Below are 26,871 nucleotides of genomic sequence, written 5' to 3'. Positions count from 1 at the left end.
GTGTGTATTGGTTTCCAGAAACACAGCCTACCATTATTAGGTTTCATATGCTTAGCAGGAGACTTAAGCAAAGCTTAGGAATTGTAGACCATGCGCTAGAATTCATCCTGGCTTTCATGCTTATGCATTCAAATATCTTGTCTCAGACACAGACTTTTCTCTGAAGAGAGTCCTCAGCAAGGAATAAAATAATGTGTAAACTGTAGTGGTTTTCGTTTTAGTTAAGGACACTATTAACTGGTCCAGGATTGAATAGGTGGTAAAACAATTATTCATAAGAATGAGAGGTGGTTGACAAGAATTTACTACTGCAAATTCAATAAATTGGAAATTATCATAGACCATTCTGGTGTTTTATTTAATTCTTTGAAGCTACTTTATGCCTTACTTTGTGGATTTCTAGTGTGATCCAATACGAAGCACAGGAGTGAGAAATAGCAGCTGGTTATTCCTGCAGTAGTTTTATAATACATGCTGATTTCCTTACACTTCATGAACTGAAATGTCCTGACTCTGAGCTGACACCTTAGGATTTGTTTTACTCTTAAAGGGAAGAGCCTCTCTCACCACCAGTATTGTATCATGTCAGTAAGCCTGTTTACTTCGGAAGATGAAAAGTTTCTTCAATCTATGTACTGGCTTTGGCTGGGATAGAGTAAATTTTCTTCAATGCAGAAGAAAATTGCATTTGGATTTGTGCCAGAAGCAATGTTGATAATTCAGGGATGTTTTAGTTATTGCCTAGCAGGGCTTACAAAGGGTCAAGGCCTTTTCTATCCCTCAGACTCTCCCACCAGGGCCATGAGGAGGCTTGAGGTGTATAAAAAGTTGGGAGAGAACACAGCTAGGACAGCTGATCCCCATTGGCCAAAGGCATGCTCCACAGCAAACTATACCATACTCGGCATATAAACCTGGGAGAATAAGAGGCAGGGACATTCCGAGTGATGACGTTTGTTTTCATAAGTCATGGTTACATGTGATGGAGCCATGGAGATGGCTCAATACTGGCCTGCCAACGGGAAGTAGTGACTGAATTCCTTGTTTTGTTTTGCTTGCGTGCACATCCTATTCTTTATCTGTTAAACTATCTTACCCCACAAGTTTTCTCACTTTCCCCCCTGCAATTCCTTCATCCCTATGCAGGGATAGTGCATAAGTGACTGTGTTGGGCTTATTTACCAGCTGGGGTTAAACCATGATAATCCAGTTGTCACTTGTCTCGGTTTGGTCTCTAGATATTGTCAAGAGCAAATCCATGGTCTTCAAATACTGACATATATTCTGGTTCAATCTAGTTGAATTGCAGTTTTTGTTTCCTCAGAACCTTTGACTTTGATTTTTAAGTGAATTCCCCTGCTTTTAGTTGATCTGGGTTTTTTATTTAAAGTTTTAATAACAAGTTGCACTTTGAAAACAAAAAAGTGGAAAAGACATTTATTACTTTAAAAAAATATTAAAATGACAATCCACTCTTTAAGAACTATGTTAGTTTCAAAGTGCTTTGTGCAACAACAGTCTTTGATATGGAGACTGAGAGACTTCTGGTTTTAAGACAGCATTTTCTGAATGCTTCAGAAAAGCATGAGCTTCTGAGAATAAGGCTTCAGAATAGAAGCAGACAGGCTTAATGGTACCTGTCATTAGCACTCTATAGCTCTACAATGGCGTGAGACTGGGAGTACAGACTGAGCAGTGTGGCTTAACTCAGAACAGCACTAACCTAATCAATGACACACTGATTTTGGAATTATTGGGTCAATGATGGAACTTCAGCCATCCAGTGTTGGTGTTCTCTCATTTCTGTGCAATGAGAGCGGGGGGCACAGGGAGCCCAGATGTTAGTACATTGACTTTCTCTTATTGTTCTGAAGTAGATTGTTTCAATCAAATGTTTTTTTTCATACAGGAAACACACAGGAGGGGAAAAGACAATGCTCCAGAAGTGGCAGGTAAGCTAAATCTTGGCTGCACATGATTAACCAATGAATTTCACCACACAGATATGTCTGCACACAGATGTGTGTGTGTGTGTGTGTACATACGTACCTCAAGGCCTAAGCTGTTCTCTCACTGCTGGAGGTGAGGTTGTTGGCAAGAGGAGCACAGTATTTACATCTGGTTATTGCAGAGTTTGCTATGAAACATATGGTGCTACTGTCCATCAGATTAAGTGTGATTTTGTGCACATTTTTTAATTGAGACCAAAGAGAGCCACCTAGCTGAATGCCTGTTCACAGACCTTCTATACTTCTAAATTAATGCACAGATGTTTTGCTGAGCTGGGAGACGTGTTTACTTTTCTGTAGTCGTGATCTTGGTGACTCAAGACAAATAAGGAAATCCATACCTTCTTGCTTATATGTAGCACTTTGTGCAGCCTTTTCTGTATAGGCAGTTGTCCAGGGTTTTCCAATATCCAGACTGCATGCATTTGGCTCACTGTTAAATCAAGAAAAAGTGCTCTGTTATGCAAATACAGCATAAAAGCACTGCGTGATTATAGACAAATGCAAATGGCCTGTCTGAAGAAGAGATGGAATGAAGACAGGTTCTGTTGAATGGATTGTTGTGTAAGAGGTTGATCTGAATGGCAAAGGATGATTGATTTCACTATTTATATCATTCTTGTCCTGGTGGACCTGGGAACCACAGGCCTATGAGGGTGCCTTTGCATGGGTTTAAGGGGCAGAGTCTGGAGATTTTAATGCTTGTTTCTTTCCCTGCAGAAGAGGGAGATCAGCAACTTTGATTACCTCATGTACCTGAACACTTTGGCTGGCCGCAGCTACAATGATTACATGCAGTATCCTGTGTTTCCATGGGTCCTCGCTGACTACCACTCTGAGGTCAGTGCTGGCTGCAGAATTCTGTACTTTCTGTGGTAGCAACTGTACAAAGGATTGGTGAATGATGCCATTGAAGCAGAGGGGTCTAGACCAAGGGTTTAAAATTTGAAGTAGTTGGTTTGAACTGTACTGATTTCATATAGATTAGCTGTATCTTCAGATCAGCATACTGAGGATCATGTTCTGTGGATGAACATATGTTTCATATAGACCTAGTTAAGGACATTCTGTGTCAGCTCAGCAGATAGCCATGGGCAAGTTTCTGTGAACACAGACAAGGAGTTATGGACAGAAAAGCCTTGAGAGCAATTTGCAACCTGCCAGGTCCTTTATTTGTGAAGTTCCAGAGGAGGCTAAACCTGTGACCTTCTTGTATGAGTGAAACTTCCAACACAGCCTTACCACCTCCCAGTGTCACTGGGATAGTTATGATGTCTAAGATCTTAAAATCTCTATCTCTGCTGGGTTTCTTTTCAGACTCTAAACCTCACTAATCCTCATACATTTCGAGACCTGTCAAAGCCCATGGGAGCACAGACTTTGGAGAGGAAACAAAAGTTCATCCAGCGCTTCAATGAAGTGGAAAAAACTGAGGGTGAGTGTTTTAGGAGGGTAATAAACAACAGAGGCTTGAGTCCCCTCAGAATACCCAAAAACTTTGCAGAGCTGTGGCTAAGGGAAACATCATGCCAAGGAGAGCCTCTCTCACTGCTGTATATAAACTGACTGACAAGTCAAAGAGAAATGTCTCCTGCAAATTCTGCCTTATGTGCCTTGTCCTGCTGCATTCTGTTCTCTTCCCTTAGACAAAAGAAAAAGCTACAGCAAAAAGCAATATTCCCTAAAAAAGACTGTGCTGTTAGCAAAGCTGCACACATTGGTCTTATTTGTCAGCTAAGCTACATGTAGATGACTGCTACATGCAGGTTAACTGACAGCAACCTTAAGAAAAGGAAACAGAATGTTAAGGCTGTTGACCTCTTAAGACCAAGACTTTCTTGGCACTACTAGAGAAAGGAATGGCCTGAAAAGTCAAAGGCTTTATTCTTCAGAAAATGAAATGTGGAAGGTAACTGTGCACATTCAATGCACATATTCAGGGCAAGGTATGCTGTAGCTCACAGGTCTTTGAACACATCTGCTGAAAATACCTGTTCCCTATTTGTAGTTGTACTGTGGTAACTGGATGCTGTGGGCTTGAAATGGTGGTATTTTGTACTGAAATATGATTTGTGTGCAATTTCCAGGAGACTTGTCAGCCCAGTGCCATTACTGTACTCACTACTCATCAGCAATTATAGTGGCATCTTATCTGGTCCGAATGGAGCCATTTACCCAGACCTTCTGTTCTCTGCAGGTAAGGGGGCAAGATAAATTCCCTCCTACACCTTGTTATGAACCATGGTGAGTGTTACTGTGGCTGTGTAATGAAGGGGGATTAGTTTTCCTGTCATTTGATATGCCCTATATGTGGACTTGGGGCTTACTCAGGGCAACATTTATGCCATGAATGTTGAATTCAGTGAAAACATCTTAAGGGGACCATGATTGAAGTGAGGGAGAAGGATTATTTAGCTTCGTGAGAGCTGAGGCATGTAAACAACTAGATAACATTTTATTGCCTGTCTGACCATAAGCTTTGGAATGATATTCTTTAAGATGGCAGATTTTCTAAGCCCAAGTACAGTCATAGGGCTACTGGCAAGTACTTGGAGCTTGCTGTGGTGGCATAAAGAGCATTCCTGGGCTAGGTAAGGACATACAGGTTCTAGTACGTGTGAAATGATAGGGATCACGGGATCAACTTTCTGAAGAAGTGGGATGAGATTACATCCAATGCTCCAGAAGGAGTATTTTGTGTAATGTTGTTCTGAACTTATTACTGCTTATACAGTGCCAAGCTGGCTCTCACCATGGAATTAAACTTATAGAAATTGAACGTTGTGCATACGTTTCCCATCTGCCCAGCATACAAGGGCACCAAATTTCCTGATTGCCCTTTTCAGCAGGCAGTTGGTAATGCTCACACAAATACACTTGGCCGGTAGCAGAGAGTTTTTACCCTCTCTTCTGTAATGTGTTGTGTTGTAACGGGGTCTACCAGGGGGACCAATCCTCCAAGGTGTATTTTTAAAAGAGTATCTTGCTGAAATCTGCCTATCCATGTGGAGAAATACAGGGAGATAGCTTGGCCAGAATATTTCACACTTGGAGACTTGCTGTAAGCATAGTGAGGGATGGCCATGTCTCCTGCAGCTTTCCAAGTGCTTTGCTATTGTGATTTGGGGTTTTTTTCAGTGAAGTAGTACAAATAAAGTGCTGTGTTAATTAAGTAATAAGCCCTATGATATCGGCTGTTACCAGCAGTAGCTGATGGGTTAGTGAACCACCTGAGGCAATGGTTGCCATCACATTCTGTGAGCCATATGTTAGCTGCAGTCATGAATGACTGTGGAGCAGTTATTTCTTGTTGTAAACAGCAAAGGCTGCTGGATCTCCCTGGCACACTTTTCATGCATAACGAGTTCTCAGTCTGAGTGAATGCTTTGTGGCTGTGTTTGTGTGAGAAGCAGGTAACCAGCAGTTTTGTGAGGATAATTATCTTCAAAGGCTACTGAAATCTGAAACACACAAATTTTTTTCTGAGTGTGGATCCACTCAAAGAAACTCTTGACCTTCTGTTTTTATTCTTTTGCTTTTATATTGCCATGTGTTCTGCTGAGCTCATTGTTGTCATTTCCCCCAGGTGACTGGTTTTGCGGTAGCTTAGGAATTGCTAACTGAGGATGCTGTTAGGAAAACAACAGATCTGAGAACTGTATGATCAAGTCATTGTCAGTTTGCAAAAAGAGAACTCCCATACTTAAGCTCTCATAAGGGTGCTTCTTCTTTTGGGAGCTGTGAAAGCTTTTCAGTGTCTTAAAAAGTGGAAAAGCTACATTTATATCTGCAAATGGACAGTCTGAATACATGGCAAGGAGAAGCAACTCTCTGTGAAAAATTGATGTTGGCATAACATCTTGTCTCTCAAGTCAAACAGTTCATTTGCACCTGACCACAGATGTGGCAGTGAGGAAGCATTGCCTTCAGTAATGGGACTTATTTCACTTTTCTTAAAATGTACTGAAATCTGACTCTGGATAGAAGTTTGTTTATGCTGTGCATATTGTACTGGAATGGAGATAAAATGTGAAGTGGTACCTTCCACTTTACCTTGGTCAAGTACCTCCTGGGATTCTTTTCAAGAATTTGTCTCAGCACCAGAAAAGCACAGTAAATATTTCCATGTTTAGTGTCTTTATTGGAAAGGCATTCTAGGACTTCCTGCCCTCGATATTGAGATTTGCTTTTGATCAGCTCAGCTTTTTTGCCTCCTTTTATTCTTATCCCACTCTTGCATTTCAACTATCAGGTTGACTTTTCCAGACATTTTTCCTCTCAAAAGTACTTATAGAGAGCATGGTGTTCACTCCTCATGGTGATTCTCGAGCACTCATTTAAGCACTACGGGCAGGTAACAACTTGTCAGCATATCTGGGCATGTTGTAAATCTTTGCACCTTCATAAGCAACTCTTAGAAACACTGAGGTCTTTGGGTCTAGAGCACCACCAAGGTGATGCTACAAATCAAGGTGTTACAAATTTGTGAAGTTCTGATTTCTCTCCAGAGATCATTTTCCCTACTTGCTTTGTACACATCTGCTGGACAGTAGTTTTAAAAAACATATTTTCTCGTATTTTTGATGACAGTAAGGCCTCTACTGAAAGGAAAGAAAACAGAAACCTACTGTGTCTAGCTGTAGAAAAGTCATAAGAGTTCGTTGTCTTGCAATCTAAAAGCATAAAGCAATTCTTGATTCTCTTTTTCCCTTTCAGTGCAGTTTTTGCATTCATAGAGAGAGAAAACTCATTAATTCTGATATAAATATATGCAAATAAATTTATTAATATAGGAAATGGGAAAATCAGTTATTGCTTCCTTTATAAATAATACAGGCTTAAGTTTTAAAGATATTACTTTTCCCTAAAATGAATTAGACAGCCAGGGAAAAAATCACATTTTTTCGTGGTGGTAATATCTTTAACCAGATTTGTTGCGCTAACAGCATTTCCTATGTATATATTATTTTTATTTAATACAGGTAATCTTTTTATTACAAATCATATTGTTTCTCAGGAGATTACCACCAGCTCTCATAAAAGCTGCAAAAAAAGATGAAAAAGCATCAATCACCACCAGACACAGCACACTGTGTGCAGATTAAATATACAAAGCCCTTTAATATGCTTCAATGAGATACTTGTTAGCTGTTGATTTATTTATAGTCCTCCTTCTACTCTGTTTTAATTTCAATTTGAATTTGACTCCAAGGGTCCCTGCCTAATAATGATCAAGAGCAAGATGACCTTGTGCATCAGATTAACTCCAGATAGGCTTGCTCATGTGATTAGCCACTTTTTCACTCTGTCCCTTGAATGGGTGTGGGAAGGCTTCACAATTGTCACTGGTGTAAGGAAGAAGGACAAGGAGCTAGAGGAGAACTCTGCTGTCATTTAGAGTTGAGGCTGGACCAGAAGCCTGAGCAGAATTCACCTTAGGGGAAAGAGAGGTGGGATCTTTCCATCTGGAATATATGTTAAGTTGTGGTGTGAGTGTATCTCAAAAGACAAGCAAGGAATGGGGCTTCAGGACTTGGGGTTTATTGATTACTGTCTTCTGATAACTTATCCATGAAGGTATTTTCTCCCTAAAAAAAGATATGGCAAAAATTACTTTTTGACTTGTAGTTGCCAGACTGAGAGAGCAGATCTAAAGGACTTGCAACCTAAGTGAGCAAGGACTCAGGGGAAGCCAAAAGGGCAGTGGTTCTTAGCATCAGAAACTCATGTGGGAGCTACTGCTGGTGTTCATCTCATCCATGGGAATGCAATCCCATCCTCACAACATGAGTGTTTAAATGTTGTTTGTCTATATAATAGATTGCAAATCTTCAGCTGATTGTTACTGTGCAGAAGTACATCATCCTCCTCATCTGGCACATGCAACAGTCTACAGGCAGAGAATAAACTAACTGAAAGTTTCATTTTCCTAAGAGGTCAGCCACAGACAGAACATGGCTACATCACATCTCTTTAACAGACTGACTCTAGCACCTCCTCTGTGTTTCAGTGTCTTCATTATACAATCCCACTGGTTTATTCTTTTTGCCCAGGGAAGCAGCTTGGAGGATTGAATGGTTGAGGGTGAGCAATCATTCATATGTGTTCACTGTACTGCAGAACGATTTAAAGGTACTCATTCTATCTCTGGCAATCTCTCTTGAGTCCTGGCAGTGGGCTGTAGAATTATGTTCCATGACATATAATCCAAATTAATTGACCCCAATTAAAATATCTATGTTAAGGCGGAAGCACTGCTGCCAGCACCTGAACTAGGTATTGAGAAACAATTCAGTCCTATCACTTTAAAAAAAAAAAAAAAAAAAAAAAAAAAAAAGAAAGTCAACTTTCCTCTAAAATAGTTTGGGTTTCTGACAAACTCATTCAGGTCACCTCCAAAAACTGATTTTTATTTGGTTATTTCCATTATTATAGAAATTTTATGTTACATTAAATTCTTCCATACTTCATGTAGAATTCCATATGTAAGGGTAAACCTGGATTTTCACAAATGCATACAGTATCTGAAATCCCATTAGGAAATTCTGTAGGAAAAATGGTTTCATTTGAAGGCATATATCCTTCATTCAGTAAGTGACTTTTATTCTAATTTCTCCTTGAGGCCTTAGCCCAGAATGATGTCCTGGAATACGAAGGCCACCTTTGTCTAGTGTTTGACTCTCATCAATCTAAACTTGTTCAAATATTCTCAAGATGTAAGGTAGTTTTTTATCTCCTTCATTACTTCTCAGTTCAGCTTGGGTTCCAGAAGTTCTTTCCTTCCCACACAGAATGACCAGTCCCTGCACACTCCTGTGCACTGGGCCTTTTCTATTTTCCTGGATCTAATTAATGTGACTTCAGTGGTAACCTCCCCTTCTCCAAGGATTTTTTTCACAGGAGAATTGGACATAAGATTATTCCAAACCGCTTGGGTCACAAGTGTAATGCTCCATTGCTAGGAAAAAATAATTGCTTTCAGAAGCATTAAAAATGGACATGGGGATATTCTTAAGCTGCTCATGATGACTTCTGCTTGCTTCTGTTATTGCAGGCTGTGCTAAGACTCCAAGCTTTATGGCCTCTCAACATACATATCTGCAAATATCTACAGGACTAAGATAACTCCTAACTAGACCACAGTATATGGAGCTGGGACAGATCTTGAGACATCTCCTTATCAATCATGGGATAAAGGACATTGCAAAATTGGCTAAGATGCTTTAAATTTAACAGAATATTCAGACTGAAGTCTTCTGTCTCCACTCCACAGGGTGGGAGTTTTGATGTTGCAGACCGGATGTTTCACAGTGTCAAGAGCACATGGGAGTCAGCATCAAGGGACAACATGAGTGATGTCAGGGAGCTCATCCCTGAATTCTTTTACTTGCCAGAGTTCCTAACCAATGCAAATCACTTTGAACTTGGTAAGTTCTAAGAGGGACATAAGTGTTCCTTTCAGCATCCTATCAAAAGAAAATATCCAGATCATATGTTGAGAGTTGGTCTCTGGACTATGTGGATGAGTCTTTCTAACAGTGAGATCAATTTTTATTCAAATAGCACTACAAGAATACTAGTTTCTGAAAACTGAATTATGCCAGAAGAACCAAGTTTCCAGCACAGGAAGAAGCAAGTAGTTCCTATTAATTTCTGGGCAAAAGAATTACATGTTTTGTCACACAAACGTGGAGTTTTATATCATCAATGTAGTTGACTGCTTTTGAAAATTTGGCCTGTATTATCATATCCGTGTAACTGTTGAAAGTGCATTATTCTTTTGGAGATGTGTCAGTTGTTAAATGATGTTGGTGAAAGGTGGTTTTGTTTTAATTTTTTTTTAATCTGCATGATATCACAAGGTGATTAGTTTCAAACGTCCTCAGTCTCATTTTCAAAGGTTCTGCACAACTCACATGAACTTGATATATTTTACTTCTCCTCAAGCAGCATCACAACCCCCTCTGAATGTACACTGTCACTAGACTTTACTGCATCCATGATGAAGGCTCAGAGAGAATCCAGAAAAAACATTATTCAGAAATAGGCATAGCAGTTCTGATTCACTTAACTTTAGAGGACTTTCACACCATTTGCACTGCAAAGCTGCTTTCTTAAATAGACACTGGGTAGTTAACAACTAAAGCAGAGGAAAAATACCTAAAGAATTATCCTGAATTTGTGACAGCAAAAGCAAATTAACCCATTGAAATCTAGCTATAATTGTATTTAAGGTATCAGTGAAATAAGGCATGCTAAAAGATAGCAATGTTTATATTCATATATAAGAATAAGGAAAAAAAAAATCTCTTGGAAGTTCGTTGTAAGAAAGAATTAGGGTAGTTTCCTCCTGAGAGGAGGCCAAGAAACAAAGCCTGGCTAAAATCAAACTACAAAGACTGACCTGAGTGGAATTGGGTGGGGGGACCCAAATGACACCAGAATCTTGCCAGTAGAGGGCAAATATGCAGGAAGATTTTAAAATAGGCAAAGCAAGAACCTGAATCTGTTCACTGCTAAATTGTAGGGAAACTTGTGGTCCCAGACCTGAACCTCAATTTAGATTTGAATTCATCCAGTTGCACAACACTGTGCTCTGAATTAAGAACATATGCTCACCTTCTGAAAGGAATCAGGTTGCAAATCACTTGAGAACAAAATCCCTTTCAGTGGCTGCTTTGGTAGGAATATTTGGCAGTTAGGCCCACAGGATTATGTATAAAAAGAAAGTTGTGCAAACACATTTGTCTTGTCTACGTTTGCATTCTGTACTAAAATGGTTTGTGCTGAGGACATGCATATTTTTACTGCATTAGTGACAATTACTAGCACGTTTTCTCACTGCTTTATTACTGGATCAGAAACCCCAGAACACCGGTCCTTCAGTCTTCTATGGCACTAAATTTGATGAATATGAAACTGCATGTGAAAAAACCACCTCAATTTCCTTTGACTTCAGTGTTTTAATAAGGTTGTTCCTATTTTCAGTGTGTCTGATTCTTGTTTTGGATTCTCCCTTTGTAATTCCTGCAGGCTGCATGCAGGATGGAACAGTGCTGGGAGATGTGCAGCTTCCTCCTTGGGCAGATGGAGACCCCCATAAATTCATTCTCCTGCACAGACAGGTCAGTGAATATAAAGATCTGTGACAGAATGCTACCTGGGTCCCACTGAAAATGAAGCTCTGAAGGCCAGAGTCACAAATGAAAATGCTGGATCCAAATGCATCCTGCTTTTGTGAAATCTGTGTTGGTTCTGAGCTTTGCATGTCTGTTTCTCTGTCTAAAAATTCACCTTGAATCAAGGCAAACTTTCCAGACCAGATGTGGATTACACATAGGTTTGTGGCACGAACATATCTCAGCCCACAAGTGTAAGAGAACATAATGTAATGCACAGGAATTTATATGCATACCATTCCTTGTTGTTGCTAGCAATCTGTATGTTTATTTAAATTATTTATTTCCATCTCTGAGTCATGCCAGAACAAAATGGTTTTTTCAGGGGGCGGGGTTGGGATAGGGGAAACTTAATGTAATTCTCTGCCCTTAATGGAGTCAACCTTGGCTATTTGAAAGCAAATAGCTCTAAGGTCCTGAGACTTACTCCAATTAGCGCTACCTATTAACAGTTAGAAAGTCTTCCATGTGATGTCATCTGCTACATAGAAGTGAATGCAAGTGCAATTCTGTATGAAGATTTTGGCATTGAACTCAGACTTTGCAGCATACTATCTTGGTGCAGGTCTCTCTAGTGCTCCTGCATTAATTACCCATCAGATTTCTTTGGGTGAGCTGCATGTGTGAGTGCACATTATCGTGGTTTGTCATGTTGTTTCAGTTTTTGCCTCAGTGGGTTCTTCTCACCTCTGCTCTGCAAGTCCTGCCCTTGGCATTTCAACTTTCTCAAAAATCACTTTGTAGATGATTATATCCAAACCTGTTGATACAACCGGCTTTTCTATTTTGGTATCTCCAAATAAGACTCTCCTCAATTGACCTCTCCAAATGCTGGCTTAAATCCTCTGACTTCCATGCTACCCTAACTTCTTCTTTTGAACAAAACCAAGGTCATACTCTTATATTGTAAATACTTTTCTTCACTGTTCTCTGAACCATTGACAGGAACCACAATGCTCCCACTAAGTTACTATTACTCTCATAGAATCATAAAATGGTTTGGGTTGGAAGGGACCATAAAAATCTCCTAGTTCCAACCCCTCTGCCATGGGCAAGGACACCCTTCACTAGACCAGGTTGCTCAAAGCCTCATGCTGACCTCGAATATTTTCAGAATTGGAGCATCCACAGTTTTCTCTGGGCAACCTATTCTAAATTCTAAGCACCCTCAAAGTGGGCAATTGCTTCCTAATATCTAATGTAAATCTAGCCTCTTTGTTTAAAGCCATTCCCCTTTTTCCTGTCACTACATCCTCTTGTACAAAGCTCCTCACTGACTTTCTTGTAGGCCTCCCCTTAGGTACTGGAAGGTTTCTGATGCTGCAAACTCTTTGGCTTGTGAATGACTGAGTATGAAAGACAGCCAGTTAAACTCTGGTTTTGTTCACACACGCTCAGGTTACTCCTGTGAGTGAGCATGGATATGATCTGAGCCTATGCCTGCCTACTATTTTTTTGTGCAGTACTCCTCCCTTTCTTTGGTTTTTTGGCTTTTTAATAACTGTTGCTTATATAGTGTGACTTTTGATTATATAGTGAGATATTTCATATTTTCATTAAAGACATTAAGATGCTCTCTTTAGTTTCTATTTTGAATTTATGACCTGAACACTTCACTTTAAATCAGTGTCAGAACAATAATGCAAAAAAATATTTAAAGGAAGTTACATTTCTATCTTGCTGCTTTACCTATTTTGAAATGGATAACTCTTGTTATGGATCACCTAATAAAAATTTTGTCTTTGATCATTTTGAAAATGCAGTCATCTACCAGACTTGTTTTGCCAAAGAACTGAAATAGAGTATAAAAGCCATTTTCAGAATGCTTAACTTCCTGTGTATACACAATTATAGGTAATATGGAGACAGACTTCTCTGAAGTGGTGCAGAGAGTGACTTAGAGGCTCAGAGCTCTGTTTACACTGAAAGTTGATGGAAGGGAAGAGAGATCTGAGCTTTTGTCAGTGCCCATAACCACATGATGATGCTGTTACTAGGAGGAAGGAGATCCTCATCTCAGTTTTGTGTAGACTATAGACTTGCTGCTGGAAGTACAGTCCTTGCTAAAATGAAGAGCTGAGTCCAGTGAATGCCCTATCTCCCCACCTATTTCAAATTGGTTTTGGCCACTGAGGTCAAATATGCAACAGTTCCCTCATATTCTTTAGCAACTCCATGGAAGGCATGGAGGTTTTGGGGCTTCTCGCCCCTTTTACTGCTATGTCTTGTGGTTTTCCAAGGTGCTCAATCTCGGTTTTCCAGTTTCTCAAATATGGGAAAGGCAACACTGGCCTTCCCTACCAGCTGTGCTGCAGACAAAAAGCCACGTATGACTGAAAGATGCTGCAATTTTACACTGATGCTTTCTAAAGGAAAACATAGGGAGAGATCCTGTCTATTCTATTGTGTGTTGATTGGAGTGTAAACTACTGAGCTCCTTACTGCTTGTATGATAGGGAACACTCCAAAGGCACTTGGATACAGTGGAGAAATCTGCTGTTACCTTGAGCTTTAGAATAATGGTGCAGTTGGAAATGAAACTACAGTCATCCCTGCACAGCATGGATTTTCTGTCACTGTAGAATGATGACAGATTGCGTAAACTAGATTTGTCTGGATGAAAGGAAAGAAAAGTTGCACTCCAATTGTGTGTTCCAGATACTGGTAGCATTCAGCCTGTGGGAGCAGTCTGGATTTAGTTGGAAGTAAAGAGCACATTTTATGTGGATACTGGGTGCTCTCTACCATTTGTCTACAGAACTGCTTCCACTGGCTGCACTATTTAGTAATATTGGCATAGCTGATAAATTAATTTAAATCTCAAATAGAAACAACTTAGCAAATGAAAGATCATATTTATAGACTTGTGTTCTTAATAATTTGCCAGACCTGATCAAATTTCTTGTACAGTGAGTGCAATATTGTCTCTTCAACATAGCTGATACTAGGTACACAGGGGAGTGCAAAAAATCTTAATTAACCTTCTTGGGAGACTTTGTTTAACAGTGAAGAGTCAAAGATCCTGAATTCTGAAACATGAGGGTTTCTGTCTCCTCTGAAATCATCCACAAAGCTGTAGGTACTAATTACTGGTATTGTGGCCATTTTTTGGAGGCTTCACAGTGAGTTTGGTGCATAAAACATATTGATGTTTACACTGTTCTGAGGTCTGACTATTGCTTTGAACATTATGAGAGCAAAGAATTGTTCTTGACATAAAACTCTGAACACCTTCCTGTTTCATGCTTAATAAGTTAGGAATCTAGTCCACTAAATAAATGTACTTACTTTCTCCCTAAACCACAAGTTCTCTCTCCCTGGCTGGGCTTGCCATAGTGCTCAGTGAAATACTGAGAGGCTGCACAGTTACAGCTCTGTTAGTTGCTTTGTTTTGCTTTGGCAGGAATGCCAGTCAAAATTTACAGTTTGTAATTCATGGACTAACTGCTTTTATTAATAAGAATGAGTTCTGAGTCTGTTCAGGGACAGATTGTACACTGTGCTTGTTCTGTGAGCTGCCCTGTGATCATTATAGCTGTGAGCAGGGTCATTTACACCAGCTGCACTGGGCAACTGTCTGCTCTGTGAAATGAGCCATTGTTCTGGATCCCATTAGTTTGTTTATTTCTACTGTGCTTTGGGTGGGCTGGTCAGCTTGGAAGACCTTTCACTGAACATCAGGGATTACTCAGTCAAATGATTCGGAGATAGGAAAGTGCTTTTAATAATGCTTGACACTGCTGCTTGAATCATTGGGCAAAGCTGTTTGGGAATGCACAAGAATTTGGCGAGGCAGGTGATAGCAAGAGCAATAGTATTTGGTGAAGCCTCATGGGTATATCTAGCTAACCTGGTGGTGGGCACAGGTTCAGCTTAAACTTGTGTTCCCTGCATATGAATTTGCTGTCTGGGTCTTCCAAGCAGAACTGTTCCTCTGTGATTGCACTGAGCTTTCTATGGAGCCCAAATTTAGGTGGATATATTACCTTGTAGCACCTCTTCTAGTCTTCTCCAGTAGTAATTGTTCATTCTGGTCCTATTAATCCATGTGCCAATCACTGTGGGTGCAAAGACCTGTGGAATGCTTTCATTTTGCTTTGTGGAACCTACTTGTGCTGTCTCTGAGGATATTGCTCCTGGCATCTATTAAGTCACACCTGTGGGACTCTGTCCTTCTGTTTCCTATGGGGGTCCAATTTAGTCTCTTTTAGTGTTTTATGAGGATGTGTGGAGAATGGTGGTACTAGGGGGACCTGCAAGTGTGATGATTGTTCTGCAGAGAATTTGTCTCCAGCAAGAATTGGAAAGCAGTAATGCATTTGTAAGGGATACAGTCTGGCGAATTAAGTCTTTCTTTTATTTGGTTTCAGGCACTGGAAAGTGACTATGTCAGCGCACACCTTCATTGCTGGATAGACCTTATTTTTGGCCACAAGCAGCATGGCTCAGCTGCAGTGGAGGCAGTTAACACCTATCACCCTTACTTCTATGGAGACAAAATGGACCTCAACAACATTAAAGATCCTCTGATTAAGAGCACTATCCTGGGATTTATCAGCAACTTTGGACAGATACCAAAGCAGGTACCACTTTATCATGAGAGTAGAGAACATAATCTATCTTGATCTGACAGTATTTTGACTGGAAACCAGTAATAGTAACTTAAATAAGAAACATCTGATTTAAATCTTCTGGAAGAAGAGCTATAGGCTTTTCCAGATTGTGTACTACATCAGTATGCACCCCCACTTTCTAACCATGCTGCTCCTGCTGTATGCTGCAGCATCAACTAGGGGTTCAGCTCCTTCAGCACAGTCACACAAGTAATCACTAGTCTGGGAATGGGTGTAGTCAACTAAAACTCAGCTCAAAGTCTCACCTGTGCTTTTCTTTCTTGTCTGGAATTGCTGGGATTAGTTTTCTGTCTCTCTGAAGGAGGGATGCAGTCTGATGAAAACGTTGTATGCGTAGATTTTATTTTAATTAAGAGGTTCATATATGGTGGTCCTGGACCCTGTGATTAAGGATTTGAGCAGGTGTTTCTCCTGCATGGTCTTGCAAATAGAGATTTATTTTTCAATGACATTTCTTTGTTCTAGCTCTTCACGAAACCACATCCATCTAGGAATGCTCAAGGGAAAAGTTCAGCAGGAAGAGAGACTGGGCTGTTCCTTCACTCAAGTGGAATTCTTCCTCCTTTTGTGAGCAGTCTGCAAAATCTGAAGCTCTCGCCAGTTACCATAAAAGGTGCTGCAGGGGTTGTGTTCCATTTTCTGTGCAAAGAAGTACACGATTTTTGGATAGGATGAATCTGGATTTTCAAGATCACAAAAGTAGTCACGCAGTTTTTTACAAGTTGGTTCAATCAAGATCCCTTCTGCCAACTGTGATCTTTGTGTCTTTGTATTAGGAGTGGGCACTGAAAACTTCTTTAAACTTCTATTGTAGAGTTCGGAACAATGTTTTTTAAAAAAAGATCACCCTCTCCTCATGGATTTATGTGGTCCACTGGAGAGGAGCGTTCCCACTATTGTGTGTGGAATCCCAGTTTCAGAGTGGATTTCTGTCTGTGGGCCCGGCCATAGCACTGAGCCCAGATGTGAGACTTGCCAGCCTCTCCACACAGGCTGTGCAAGGAGAAAACTTAACATAAGTGCTCTAAACCCAACAGAAGTAAGTGTTTTCTCTGTCTTGCCAGACTATCCCAAGGGAGCTATTGGGCACATTGTTCATACAGAGAAAGGCATTCTGGCCGTCGAAAAAAATAAAATTTTGATTCCTCCTCTTTGGAGTAAAACATTTTGCTGGGGATTTGAGGACTTCACCTGCTGCTTTGGCAACTATGGATCTGAGAAGGTAAATAAGAAAAACTCTTAGGAATTCAAGAAATTAATTATATATTGTGGTCTTTGACTGGTTTGGGCACACTAATCACAGCCTGTTTGGGAGCTGATTTTAGAGGATGCTGCACAGGACTTGCTCACAATCAAGCTTCTTGAGGAATCTCAAGTTGAATATCCAAGATAGTGTAAAATGATTTTACACTGCTCAAAACCATGGCATTTTCCTCTAAATTATCTCAAGTTTTCCATCCAGTGATTGTGCTGTCCATAGGTCGTAAGGACAACACAAGGTCTCCTGGTCACTGATTGGAAATTTCATTGTGCAGAAACTTCTGCTGGAATTAAGACAGAACCATCTGTCAATTCCCCTCTGGCTCCAGCATAGCCCAGTGCATTCATTCAAAATAATGAAGTTAACACTCTTACTTCTTTGCTGTTAAAAATAAATGGTCTATATCATCACACTGCTTGTTAGGGCACTTGACAGATCTAGTTTCTTCCTCTGCCATAAATACATTGATTTTTGGATGTATTTGGAATAATGTTATGCAAAGAATTGTGAGTTAGCTTAGGTACCAGAATAGCATAACATGTAATTCAGCAAGATACTGACTTGGATATTTGTGCAAGGGGCATTCATTATGTATTTACAGACATACCCTAAGTCAATGGAAATGAAAAAGCCATGAGATCTATTTTAATTTCTGCTCCCTGTCTAATAAAATCAGTGTTTAGCAGTTCATAGGGTTGCTGCAGGCATCAATTATTTAGTTTGTCACTTCAAAACTCAGGGTGATGCTGAGCATAGTGAGTGTGATTACACAGTCATTATGAGTAATAGTTGAGAGTCCAACTTGAATTTTCTCTGGATCAACAGTGCCGGTGAACATGAGCTTGTAAGAAATTTTAGTGCTTGTTGTAAGTAGATAAAGGTTTATTCTGTCTGTGGTAGAGGTTTTGTAACTGTGCCATCCAACTCCACCACAATCACTGGCAGCAGAGTGTTGTCCCAGTTGTGTGGGGGATTGCTAAAGCAGAATGTGCAGGAAGATGGTTGTGCTGTAACTGTAGCAGGGTGTAATAGATCTGACACTGCTTTAGGCTAATTTGGGTGCTGCTAACAGAGCACAGAATGGAATTTAGTACTTTATCTTTTGTCTTTTCCATCCAAATAATGGAGGGTTGCAGGGCCTGGCAGTAACCCTGTTAGCAGAGGCCATCACAACCTGAGACTTCTTTTTAATCAACATGGAGTGTTTGCCTTCTGTTACAATATGATGGCAGAATGAGCTTTCCTGAAGTTGTGTAGGAAGCGTGGCAAAAGAGGAATCAGGACCCAGATCTCCTAAGACATAAGATACTGAGCTTAGTTCAGCATTCCTGTTTGGCCCCTGGAAGATGGCAGAGCTGCATGCAGCCACAGCCTATGCATGTCCATATGTTCAGATCTGTGCTCACATAGAAACTGGTTATAATGAGTTTTTCTTTCTTAGATTTAAAATATGGAGGGTCAGTTTTGAAAAACTGAATCTGTAATTTGGTAATAGTAAATACATGGTCAATACTAGTTGAGAATTTGACTTAATGTTACTTTATTGTACAGATTGTGGCTACATTTGAGTGCATGGCAGACTGGGGAAAGTGCCTCTGTGCAGTGTGTCCTTCAGCAACTACCATAATCACATCTGGAACAAGCTCAGTTGTGTGTGTCTGGGAATTCTCCCTGGTCAAGGACAAAGTGAAATGTCTAAACCTGAGACAGGTAAGTACTGTGGCTCTTCTGCTATGGAAACTTAATGAAACACAGAAAATAAGGGTTTTATCTCTCAGATGATTGTCAGAAGCAGCACCTTTGTTGAATAAGAAGGCAGGAAAAAACAGTAATAAGCAGTATCATGTGACAGCCTGTATCAGGGCAGGAGCTGATAATATGCCTTATACCAACAGCTCATAGCTATGACTGCCACTTGGTGGATATTTTCCCTTTAGTAGCATTGCCAAAGTTCAGCATGATAAAAGTAATAATGAAGATAAGGCATATTTTCCTCTCTTGGAGTGCAGCCCTTAGGTTATTTTCAAAACCAAGTATCACCTGGAGATGCTTATAATTTATTATGGGCTGCTACAGACAGCAATGGACAGGATCTCTAAAACATCCTGAAAACTTAGCTGGTGGAGATGAAAGCTCAGCCAGGCAAAGTTCTTAATTCTTTTTTCTCGTAAGATTAAAGATTTATCTCTCACTCTGTGTGGGAGGGATGCATCTAATAAAAACACTATAGTTTTTGTCCTCATTATCCAAAGCCTTTTAGTGGCTGTTGATTTAGAACTCATCTATAGTCATCAACCACCTATATAGATGATATTTCATTTACAGAATTGAATTCTCATGCAGGATTTGTGTGGTTCAGCTATGGTGAGTTCTCAGCTTTACAAGTAAAACTAGAGTATACCACAATCATATCTGGAAGGTAGCATGGCATCCCTAAAGAAATGAAGAGACTCTTGATTAAAAAATTCTGTTACTTCTATGCAGATAAAAGGTTCATTGATCAGCAGGGTCTCCAAGTGTCAGAAGCTGCTTCTGTTCATTTGTTCTGGATGGGTATTCAGATTATACTTCTGTGCTCTTCATACCTTAAGCCAAAACATATTTTATTTGTCATTAAATGAAGTGAAAACTTCATTGTCTGCTCGTATGCCAGAGGAGTATTTAGATCTTAATTTATGAGAAATTCCTGTTGGAATTCATGTTGAGATCAGTGAGGGAAACTGTTTTAGAGCAGCCTCTCTTTTGAGGTTTATGATGTTGGATGCTGTAGAAGAGAGAAATATGAGACAAGATCTTTTAACCCAGCTGGTCATTATTCCAAAGGAGGACATGAACATAGAAATGGAAGAACTAGCAGTAGAGAAAAGCATAAGCAATAATTTTCATCAGCATCTAAACTATACCAGTCAGGGGGTCAGTCTGAGTTTCAGGCAACCAAAGAGGCTGTCTTTTATCTGCATTATAATGTCTCTTAAAAAATCTAAAATCAGCTTTGCTGATGTGTTCCACTGTGATTAATTTTGTATTACCCAAAATCCACAAAGTGGTATGAGATCATGCAATGACAAATTCTATATTTTTTCCTTTACTTTGCTAGCGGAGGCTTTTTTTCTTTTAATGACTGCCTGGACTGGATGTAAACTTGAACTATGGTTCTAAATGTCTTCCAGTGAATTACTTTCTGCTTTCATGTATTTCACTGTTTCATGGTGGCTGCTTTTTCTGCTGAACAAAAAAATTTCCTCAGAGAGTGAGCTTTGCTTAAGAACAGCTTATGTGCTATAAAGTGGATGCTATTCACTTACCAGATGTCTCATGGGACTCACACATTCTGGTTTGGAATGTAGTAAAGTACAGAAACTATATTTCTGCAGAAAAAGTAGCTTTTGTCTCTCTAGTGGGATCTGCTTCCACAGTTTTGTGGAACACTAAAGATTGAGCCTAATTGCCTCAGTATTGATCCATGCAATTTACTAGCAGAGGGATCTGGCAATCCAGTCTGCAGAATTTCTGAGCCAAAAGAAACACTTGAGCAAGGTGGGCTCTCTGCCTCACAGACCTCTCAGGAATATGTGGAGCATATCTGTGAACTGTCTCTGATTTATCAACCAGTTAAATTGAATGGTCAAACTTGGTTTAAGTTCTCACGGACTAAATATTCCTGCAGTGAACCTGGCCTTCCTTTTTGTCTTTTGACGTTTGTTAAAATACCTTGGAGATAGGCCTCAAGATCTTTATGCAAATATGCTGCAGGATATTTCCCATTGAGGAAAAATCTGTCAGTCTTTGCAGAATGAAAATGAAAACATGTAGAGAGCCAAAAGCATGAGATTTTTTTTTTCTTTTTCAATGTGGATTGAGACTGCTGGGTTGAAGCTGATACTGTAATTGTGTTAAGGTCTGTCCCTCTCTACCACATTTATTTGTATTTAAAGTGTTTCACTGCCGAGCAGGATCTTCATGGGTTAAAATAAAAGAGAAAAAATATTTTAGTGGAACTTGTGCAGGACCTTAGCTTGGCTTGATTTGGCAGTTTGGATGCTTTCACACTGGATATGTTTTCTTTTGTGCTTTGGAGAAAGAAGCGGAAATTTCGAGCCCTTGAACCTGCCTTGTCCCAGCCTTTTTTGCAGCAGTCTTGTGCAGTTTTCAAGTAGGGGCACTTGATTATGCCCATTCCTTTGTAAAAACAATATTCTACAGCCAATCCAAAGCTATGACTGAACCTTCTTTTCCATGTTTAGGTGACAGTGTTTCTAACTTCTGAAAACCACAGCTAGAAACCTAATTTTGTGCCAGTATTTACAGCTGACAGTTCTTGTGAATGGAATAAGTCCCAAGCTGAAAGTCATCCCTTGCAATTGTGGGTCACCTTCAGTAATGCAGAGCCTGCTGCAGCTCAGCTTCTTCACCAGGGGATTCACGTTTGACTGCTGTTGTCCTGGTGACCTTGGCGAGTGGCAGCACATGTTACCCAGCAAAAGTTCAGTCTCACAGTCACATGCTGGAAGAGAGGATGAGGTGTGTCCCACAAAAGCCTTCTGGTACATGTGGCTCCCCTGCTTCAAGCTGAACTGAGATAGAACTAGAAATGTGCTAATAATGTCATGGAAAGAAAGCCAACAAGCAATATACATTTCCTTTGAAAACCATTATATTGAAAGCAATATACATTTTCCTTTGAAAATGAAACTGGTGGCTCTGATTTTTCACAGTAAGGCAGCTAAAAAATGAGCCCTGAAAGTCTTTTTAGGAAAGCTGTGAAGGACTTTTTGTCTGTTGCCCTACAGGTTTTACTGTCATTTACTGTGGTTATGTAGCAGAAGTGTCACTTCTGTCACTTGAGAGTGCTGCATAAAAAAATTGTTAGCAGCATACTTCAATCCATGACTTCTATCTGTGCTGTTAAATTGCCTAAAGCATGTTTATTTTTAAAAGAAACTGTTTAAATAAGGCTAAGTTCAACTGAGCACACCTTATGGCTCTGTACCTATAAAACAACAACAACAAAAAAGAATGCTGTGTAATGATGAAAGGGAAAGAAATTTCTACCTGGCTTTAAAGGAAGAATTCTCCATAAATCCCGTTTCGCTTCTTAACCAATATTAGAAATGTATTAGTACTTGTTCAGCTACACAGAAAGATAAGATTGAGAAGGTTACTGAAATAGATCTTGATAAATTGTATTTCAAAAAGGATTTTTTTAAATATTGAGAAATTTCCAAGCATAAATTATAGTTAAAACTGAATGGACTGAAGTGAAAAATTATTTTTTTTTTCCTTTCTGAGCACAAAGCACCATCTTAGAGTCTGAAGAGCAGGCCAAGGGCCCTGAACCACTGTGTAATTTGTCCAAGTCATATAATCTCTTGGCCACTCAGCTTTAACTACAAGTTGAAGACAAGGATACTTCTTCGTAATATCCTTTGGTATTTCCCCCTCAATCCCTCTTCAGTTCTCCAAAGAATGACTCGCTCTTACTAAGCAAATGAGGTAGGACCGTGGTTCCCTAATAAATCACCCACCATCTGCTGTGGTTTATTGGTTGGTTTTTCCCCACCAGGCTTTGTATGGACACACTCAGGCAGTGACCTGCCTTGCTGCATCTGTAACTTACAGCATCTTTGTGAGTGGATCTGATGACAGAACCTGCATCATCTGGGACCTGAACCAGCTGACGTTCATAAACCAGCTTCCTGCCCACGAGGAAAGCCTCGGCTCTGTTGCCATCAACAATTCAACAGTAAGATCTTCATTTATCATCTTTCTTCTGATGCATCCATGAACATTTCATGATAATGTAATGAGTGCTTTTCCCAACATAAAAACATCCTGAGAGTCTGATACATTGATTTTTTTTCTTTCTACAGAGATTGATAATAGTGTTCTTAATGATGAGAGGGTGAGCACTAAAAGCAACATCTTAGACTGAGTAGCTAAGTAGAAGCATCTGTGGATAGATAGATAGCAGGATTAAACAACTTTTAGTCTATGGAGCATGAAGTATTACCCTAGTACCTCCTGGATTTGGCACACCCATAACCTTGTTGCCCCTGTTTCATTAATTTCTTCTGACATTCATGAAACAGAGCCACATCTGAGCTGCACATTCAGGCAGCTGAGACAGGTTAGACTGCAGTCCGCCAGCTCAGCTGACAACTGCCTTACACCTTTGTAGTGATAATATTGGCTTTTTCCTTTCCTTTCTACTCCCAGGTGTGGGGAGAGCTCCTGATAGCAGTGGGTATAAATCTGTTGAGGTCTGTGCCTGGACCAAATTGCATGCATGTTGATAGGAAAATATTCTGTATTGGATTGTATTGTAAACATTCTGGATGAGATTTTTTTTTCCCCAACCTTTTACCTCCCAAAAATGTTCCTCTCTTTTTTTTTTTTTTTCTTTCTTTAGTATACTAAGGCAGGGTTTCAGCTGCTCAGATAATTCAAGGTTGTATCTAGTCCTGGATATTGTACAAAAGCAAAATTGAGTACATAGCAGTAAGAAATCAGGCAGATATTCTCTGCTTTGTCTCTGCCAAAACAGTCATCTCATATCAGAGCTTTATCAACCACACAGTCTGATGGCTAGCAATTTAGGGTGGGAATTAAGCTGTCTGTTTAGTGCCAGCTCAGCCCACAGTCCTAGCAGTCCTGGTTAGTGTAAAGTGGCCTGTGGCTTCAGCAGGCCAGTTCAGAATATCTTGGTGGTCCCTCGTGAAGTGAGCTGAAGCAGTGCCAAGCATTCAGGAATGAAGCGGTGGGCTGTCACAGAGCTGCTCGAGATCTCAAGGGGACAGAGTTCTGTACCAGCCAGTACAGCAGCCTTTTCAGTCTGTATCTGCTCTCCTGGAATTGTCCAAAAATGAGACAGTCTGTGCCAGGATCAGTCTAGTGACTGATCCAAATGACTAATCTCCACTTTATTGGAGTGCAAATGGTTAAGCTGTTTGGATAATAGTATATCAAAAGAATAATTTAATAGAGCAAAAACCTCTAGAAAAGTATGACTGAAGCTTCAAGGACAAAATAAAAGGTCCATATCTTGGATGAAAAAAATCTTTTTGATGTTTACAAAACAGAAAGCTTAGTTCTGAAATGTATTTTTTGTTTAATTCTTCTCTATATATTTATGTAAAGCTACATGAAAGTAGGAACCAAATGTTTCTTTCCATTGTGTTACAGTATTTTGAATGACACAAAATTACATGATTGGTAGCAAGGGCTTTTTCCTGAAAAATTCAGAATGGTTCAAAGCAAAGTTTTGAAGGGGAAAAAAACTTTGGTGGAATAAGAATCCTATACTGCTCTTTATTATGTGATTGTTGGAGTTGCTTGGCATCTAGAAGGGCCATCTATAGATCCAAACCACATGGTATTTGTGTAGCATAGACAAGAACTGTCCCAAAAAGTCCATAAACTAAGGAGGATTGTAAAAGCTTGCCATAACTAATTATTTCAGTTAGTTTTAAATCCCTGATCCAGACCTGAAAAGCACTATAGATCATTGCCAAATGTCTGGACATCATGTACTCTCATGCAGATATTGTAGCTGAAATTTAATCTCTCAAATTATTGGCTGCTCTGTTTTGAACATGCTATCATTTTTTTATCTCCAGAATTCTGCCCAGCAGAGTGAAGAGCTCTGGCCCCAAATGAGGCAGGGGTGAAGTAAGGTGTTAGTTGACTTAAACCAGATGCATACTGCTAATTTAAGAGCACACTGTCCTTTCTCAGAACCAGATGACCTTGCTGATGAGGTTCTATTTAGCTGATTCATAGTATGAATCAAGAAAAGTTATGTAAAATTTCAATTAATAACTTGATCAAAATGCACTTTTCATCAGATCATTTACAATTGCAGCATTGGGTCTTGGTTCTGTGTGTTTCCCTAAGGACTTACTTGTGTATTTGCTCCTTATAAGCAGTCTCTGGTAAGGCTGCACCTGCATGGAATGGAGGGGAGAGGTGCCGTGCCAAAGATGTTTTCTGCATGACCAGTGCAGTTCACTGGATGCAGAGCTGGTCATTGGTCAAATGCAGAACACGGTGTAGAAATGCGATGACAGTGAGCTCCCTGTGAGGGGCAGAGGAGGATTGTGAAATCACCAAAGGCTTTGTAACTAAGCAGGTGAACACCATGCCCTTTTTTCAGAGAATGCTTATTTGTAAAACTTATAAGAGCACTAGTCCTGGCCCAGAACCTGTGCTAGGCACTGCTTGTGCACAGCCCCTGTCCATGGCACTAGCACAGTCAGTGTGTCAGTCTTCTTTTTTACTAAAAGCCTGACCTTTAAGGAAAACAGAAAGGGAATATTTCATTAAATATTTCATTTAAAAATGTGAAACCTCCTCCCTCCCCGCCCTTGTTTCTGTATTATCTTGCTAAATCTGTTGTTTCAGGTTTCTGTGATGTAAAAATGTCAGCATTTTTCATGGGGGAAAAAAAAAAAAAAAAAAAAAAAAAAAAAAAAAAAAAAAAAAAAAAAAGGCAAATTTTACTTTATCTGCTTTATATCACCTGCCCAGAAGAAAAACAGTGGTCAGAATTTAAATCAGAGCAATTCAACAATTTCTAATCAGCATTTAAAAGTTACGAGGAGGATGAGTGTAGGACTTTGAGACATTGCCCCTTGCTCTGTTGCAGGGGGACATTATCTCTTGTGCAGGATCTCACCTGTACCTGTGGACAGTCAATGGCCAGCCTCTTGCAAGCATCAGCACTGCCTCCAGCCCCACCTGCCACATTGTTTGCTGCTGCTTTGCTGAAGTGATGGACTGGGACACACGCAGCATCATCATCACAGGAAGCACAGATGGAGTGGTGAGGGTAGGTGGATGGGAGTGAGGAAAAGGAACCCCGATTCATTGTAGACTGGAGGCAGAGGGGGTTTTTGTTCTAAACGGAGGGACAGAGCTACTAAAATCCCATGGCACTTTCTTCACAGTGCAGCAGAGGGCAGAAAAGGAAAATCGGAGTAAAATATTTGCTTCCTACCAACTTTTATCCTCCTGACAAGAGGACTTCTTGCCATTCAGGGAGAATTTTGAAAATGTGCTGTCCATTCAGTGGTGATTCTGAAAGCAAAAATTCTATCACTCCTCAGAAACATGGTTGAATATGGTTTCTGAGAGTTCACAGCTCAGTATAAGTCCTACATTCTCATGAGTTTGAAATTCACTGCTGATTCTGCCTCCAGTATGGTAGATGAACTTCCTGGGTTATTGGGTTTTTGATAGCGTTTTAGCCTTGCAACCCCACCAGCTCCTTGCACACATTCCTCCAGTGTGACACCCTGCAGCACAGTGACAGGGAAGGAGACAACTGCAAAATCTTGTTGTGGTGCTAGAAGTCCAATTCCCACCACTTGCTGGGAAGCAGGAGCTGAATCCTTCTCTCATTGTTACAATCCATGCTTTTTCCACTTTTACCCCCTCACCGGCACAGCTGTGGAAGACCAAATACAGCAATTCCCCCGAGCAAGGTGCCGGGCTGGGAGTGCAGAGCGGCGCGACGGAAGAGCCGGGTGGCACAGGTAGGACCACAGAGTGACCCCGTGCTGCAAGCCTTGTCTCCTTGTGAGGAATGACAGGGGCTGTGAGCACGGTGGCGTGAAGGGGAGATGGTGTGGGCAACTGGGGCAGTCTTACTGTGACCAGCAACAGTGGTGGGTGGCAAATGCCCCACCTTGGAGACAGAGAGCATACCTGAGCCAGCCATTGCATGGGCACACCAGGATGGAGCTGAAGGCTTTTTCACAGGCTCTCCCATGGGTTCTGTCAACCTCAGA

General features: G+C 40.3%; 1 protein-coding gene across 1 annotated transcript in view; it reads left to right on the top strand.

The window, feature by feature from the left end:
* Positions 1–26,871, top strand: part of WDFY4 (WDFY family member 4) — a 115,120-nt gene that overhangs the window by 84,819 nt on the left and 3,430 nt on the right. Inside the window, exons 47-59 of the mRNA XM_066323894.1 lie at positions 1,910–1,952; positions 2,730–2,849; positions 3,327–3,444; positions 4,097–4,206; positions 9,283–9,436; positions 11,043–11,134; positions 15,559–15,771; positions 16,288–16,435; positions 16,887–17,044; positions 18,635–18,793; positions 22,647–22,826; positions 25,728–25,910; positions 26,529–26,616. Coding sequence (XP_066179991.1) covers positions 1,910–1,952; positions 2,730–2,849; positions 3,327–3,444; positions 4,097–4,206; positions 9,283–9,436; positions 11,043–11,134; positions 15,559–15,771; positions 16,288–16,435; positions 16,887–17,044; positions 18,635–18,793; positions 22,647–22,826; positions 25,728–25,910; positions 26,529–26,616 — 1,766 coding nt within the window. The remainder of the gene's footprint in view (positions 1–1,909; positions 1,953–2,729; positions 2,850–3,326; positions 3,445–4,096; positions 4,207–9,282; positions 9,437–11,042; positions 11,135–15,558; positions 15,772–16,287; positions 16,436–16,886; positions 17,045–18,634; positions 18,794–22,646; positions 22,827–25,727; positions 25,911–26,528; positions 26,617–26,871) is intronic.

Source organism: Sylvia atricapilla, chromosome 8, assembly GCF_009819655.1.
Source record: "Sylvia atricapilla isolate bSylAtr1 chromosome 8, bSylAtr1.pri, whole genome shotgun sequence".
NCBI classification, from domain to species: domain Eukaryota; kingdom Metazoa; phylum Chordata; class Aves; order Passeriformes; family Sylviidae; genus Sylvia; species Sylvia atricapilla.
Note: the sequence above shows the minus strand (reverse complement) of the source record. Positions and strands in the feature narration are given on the sequence as shown.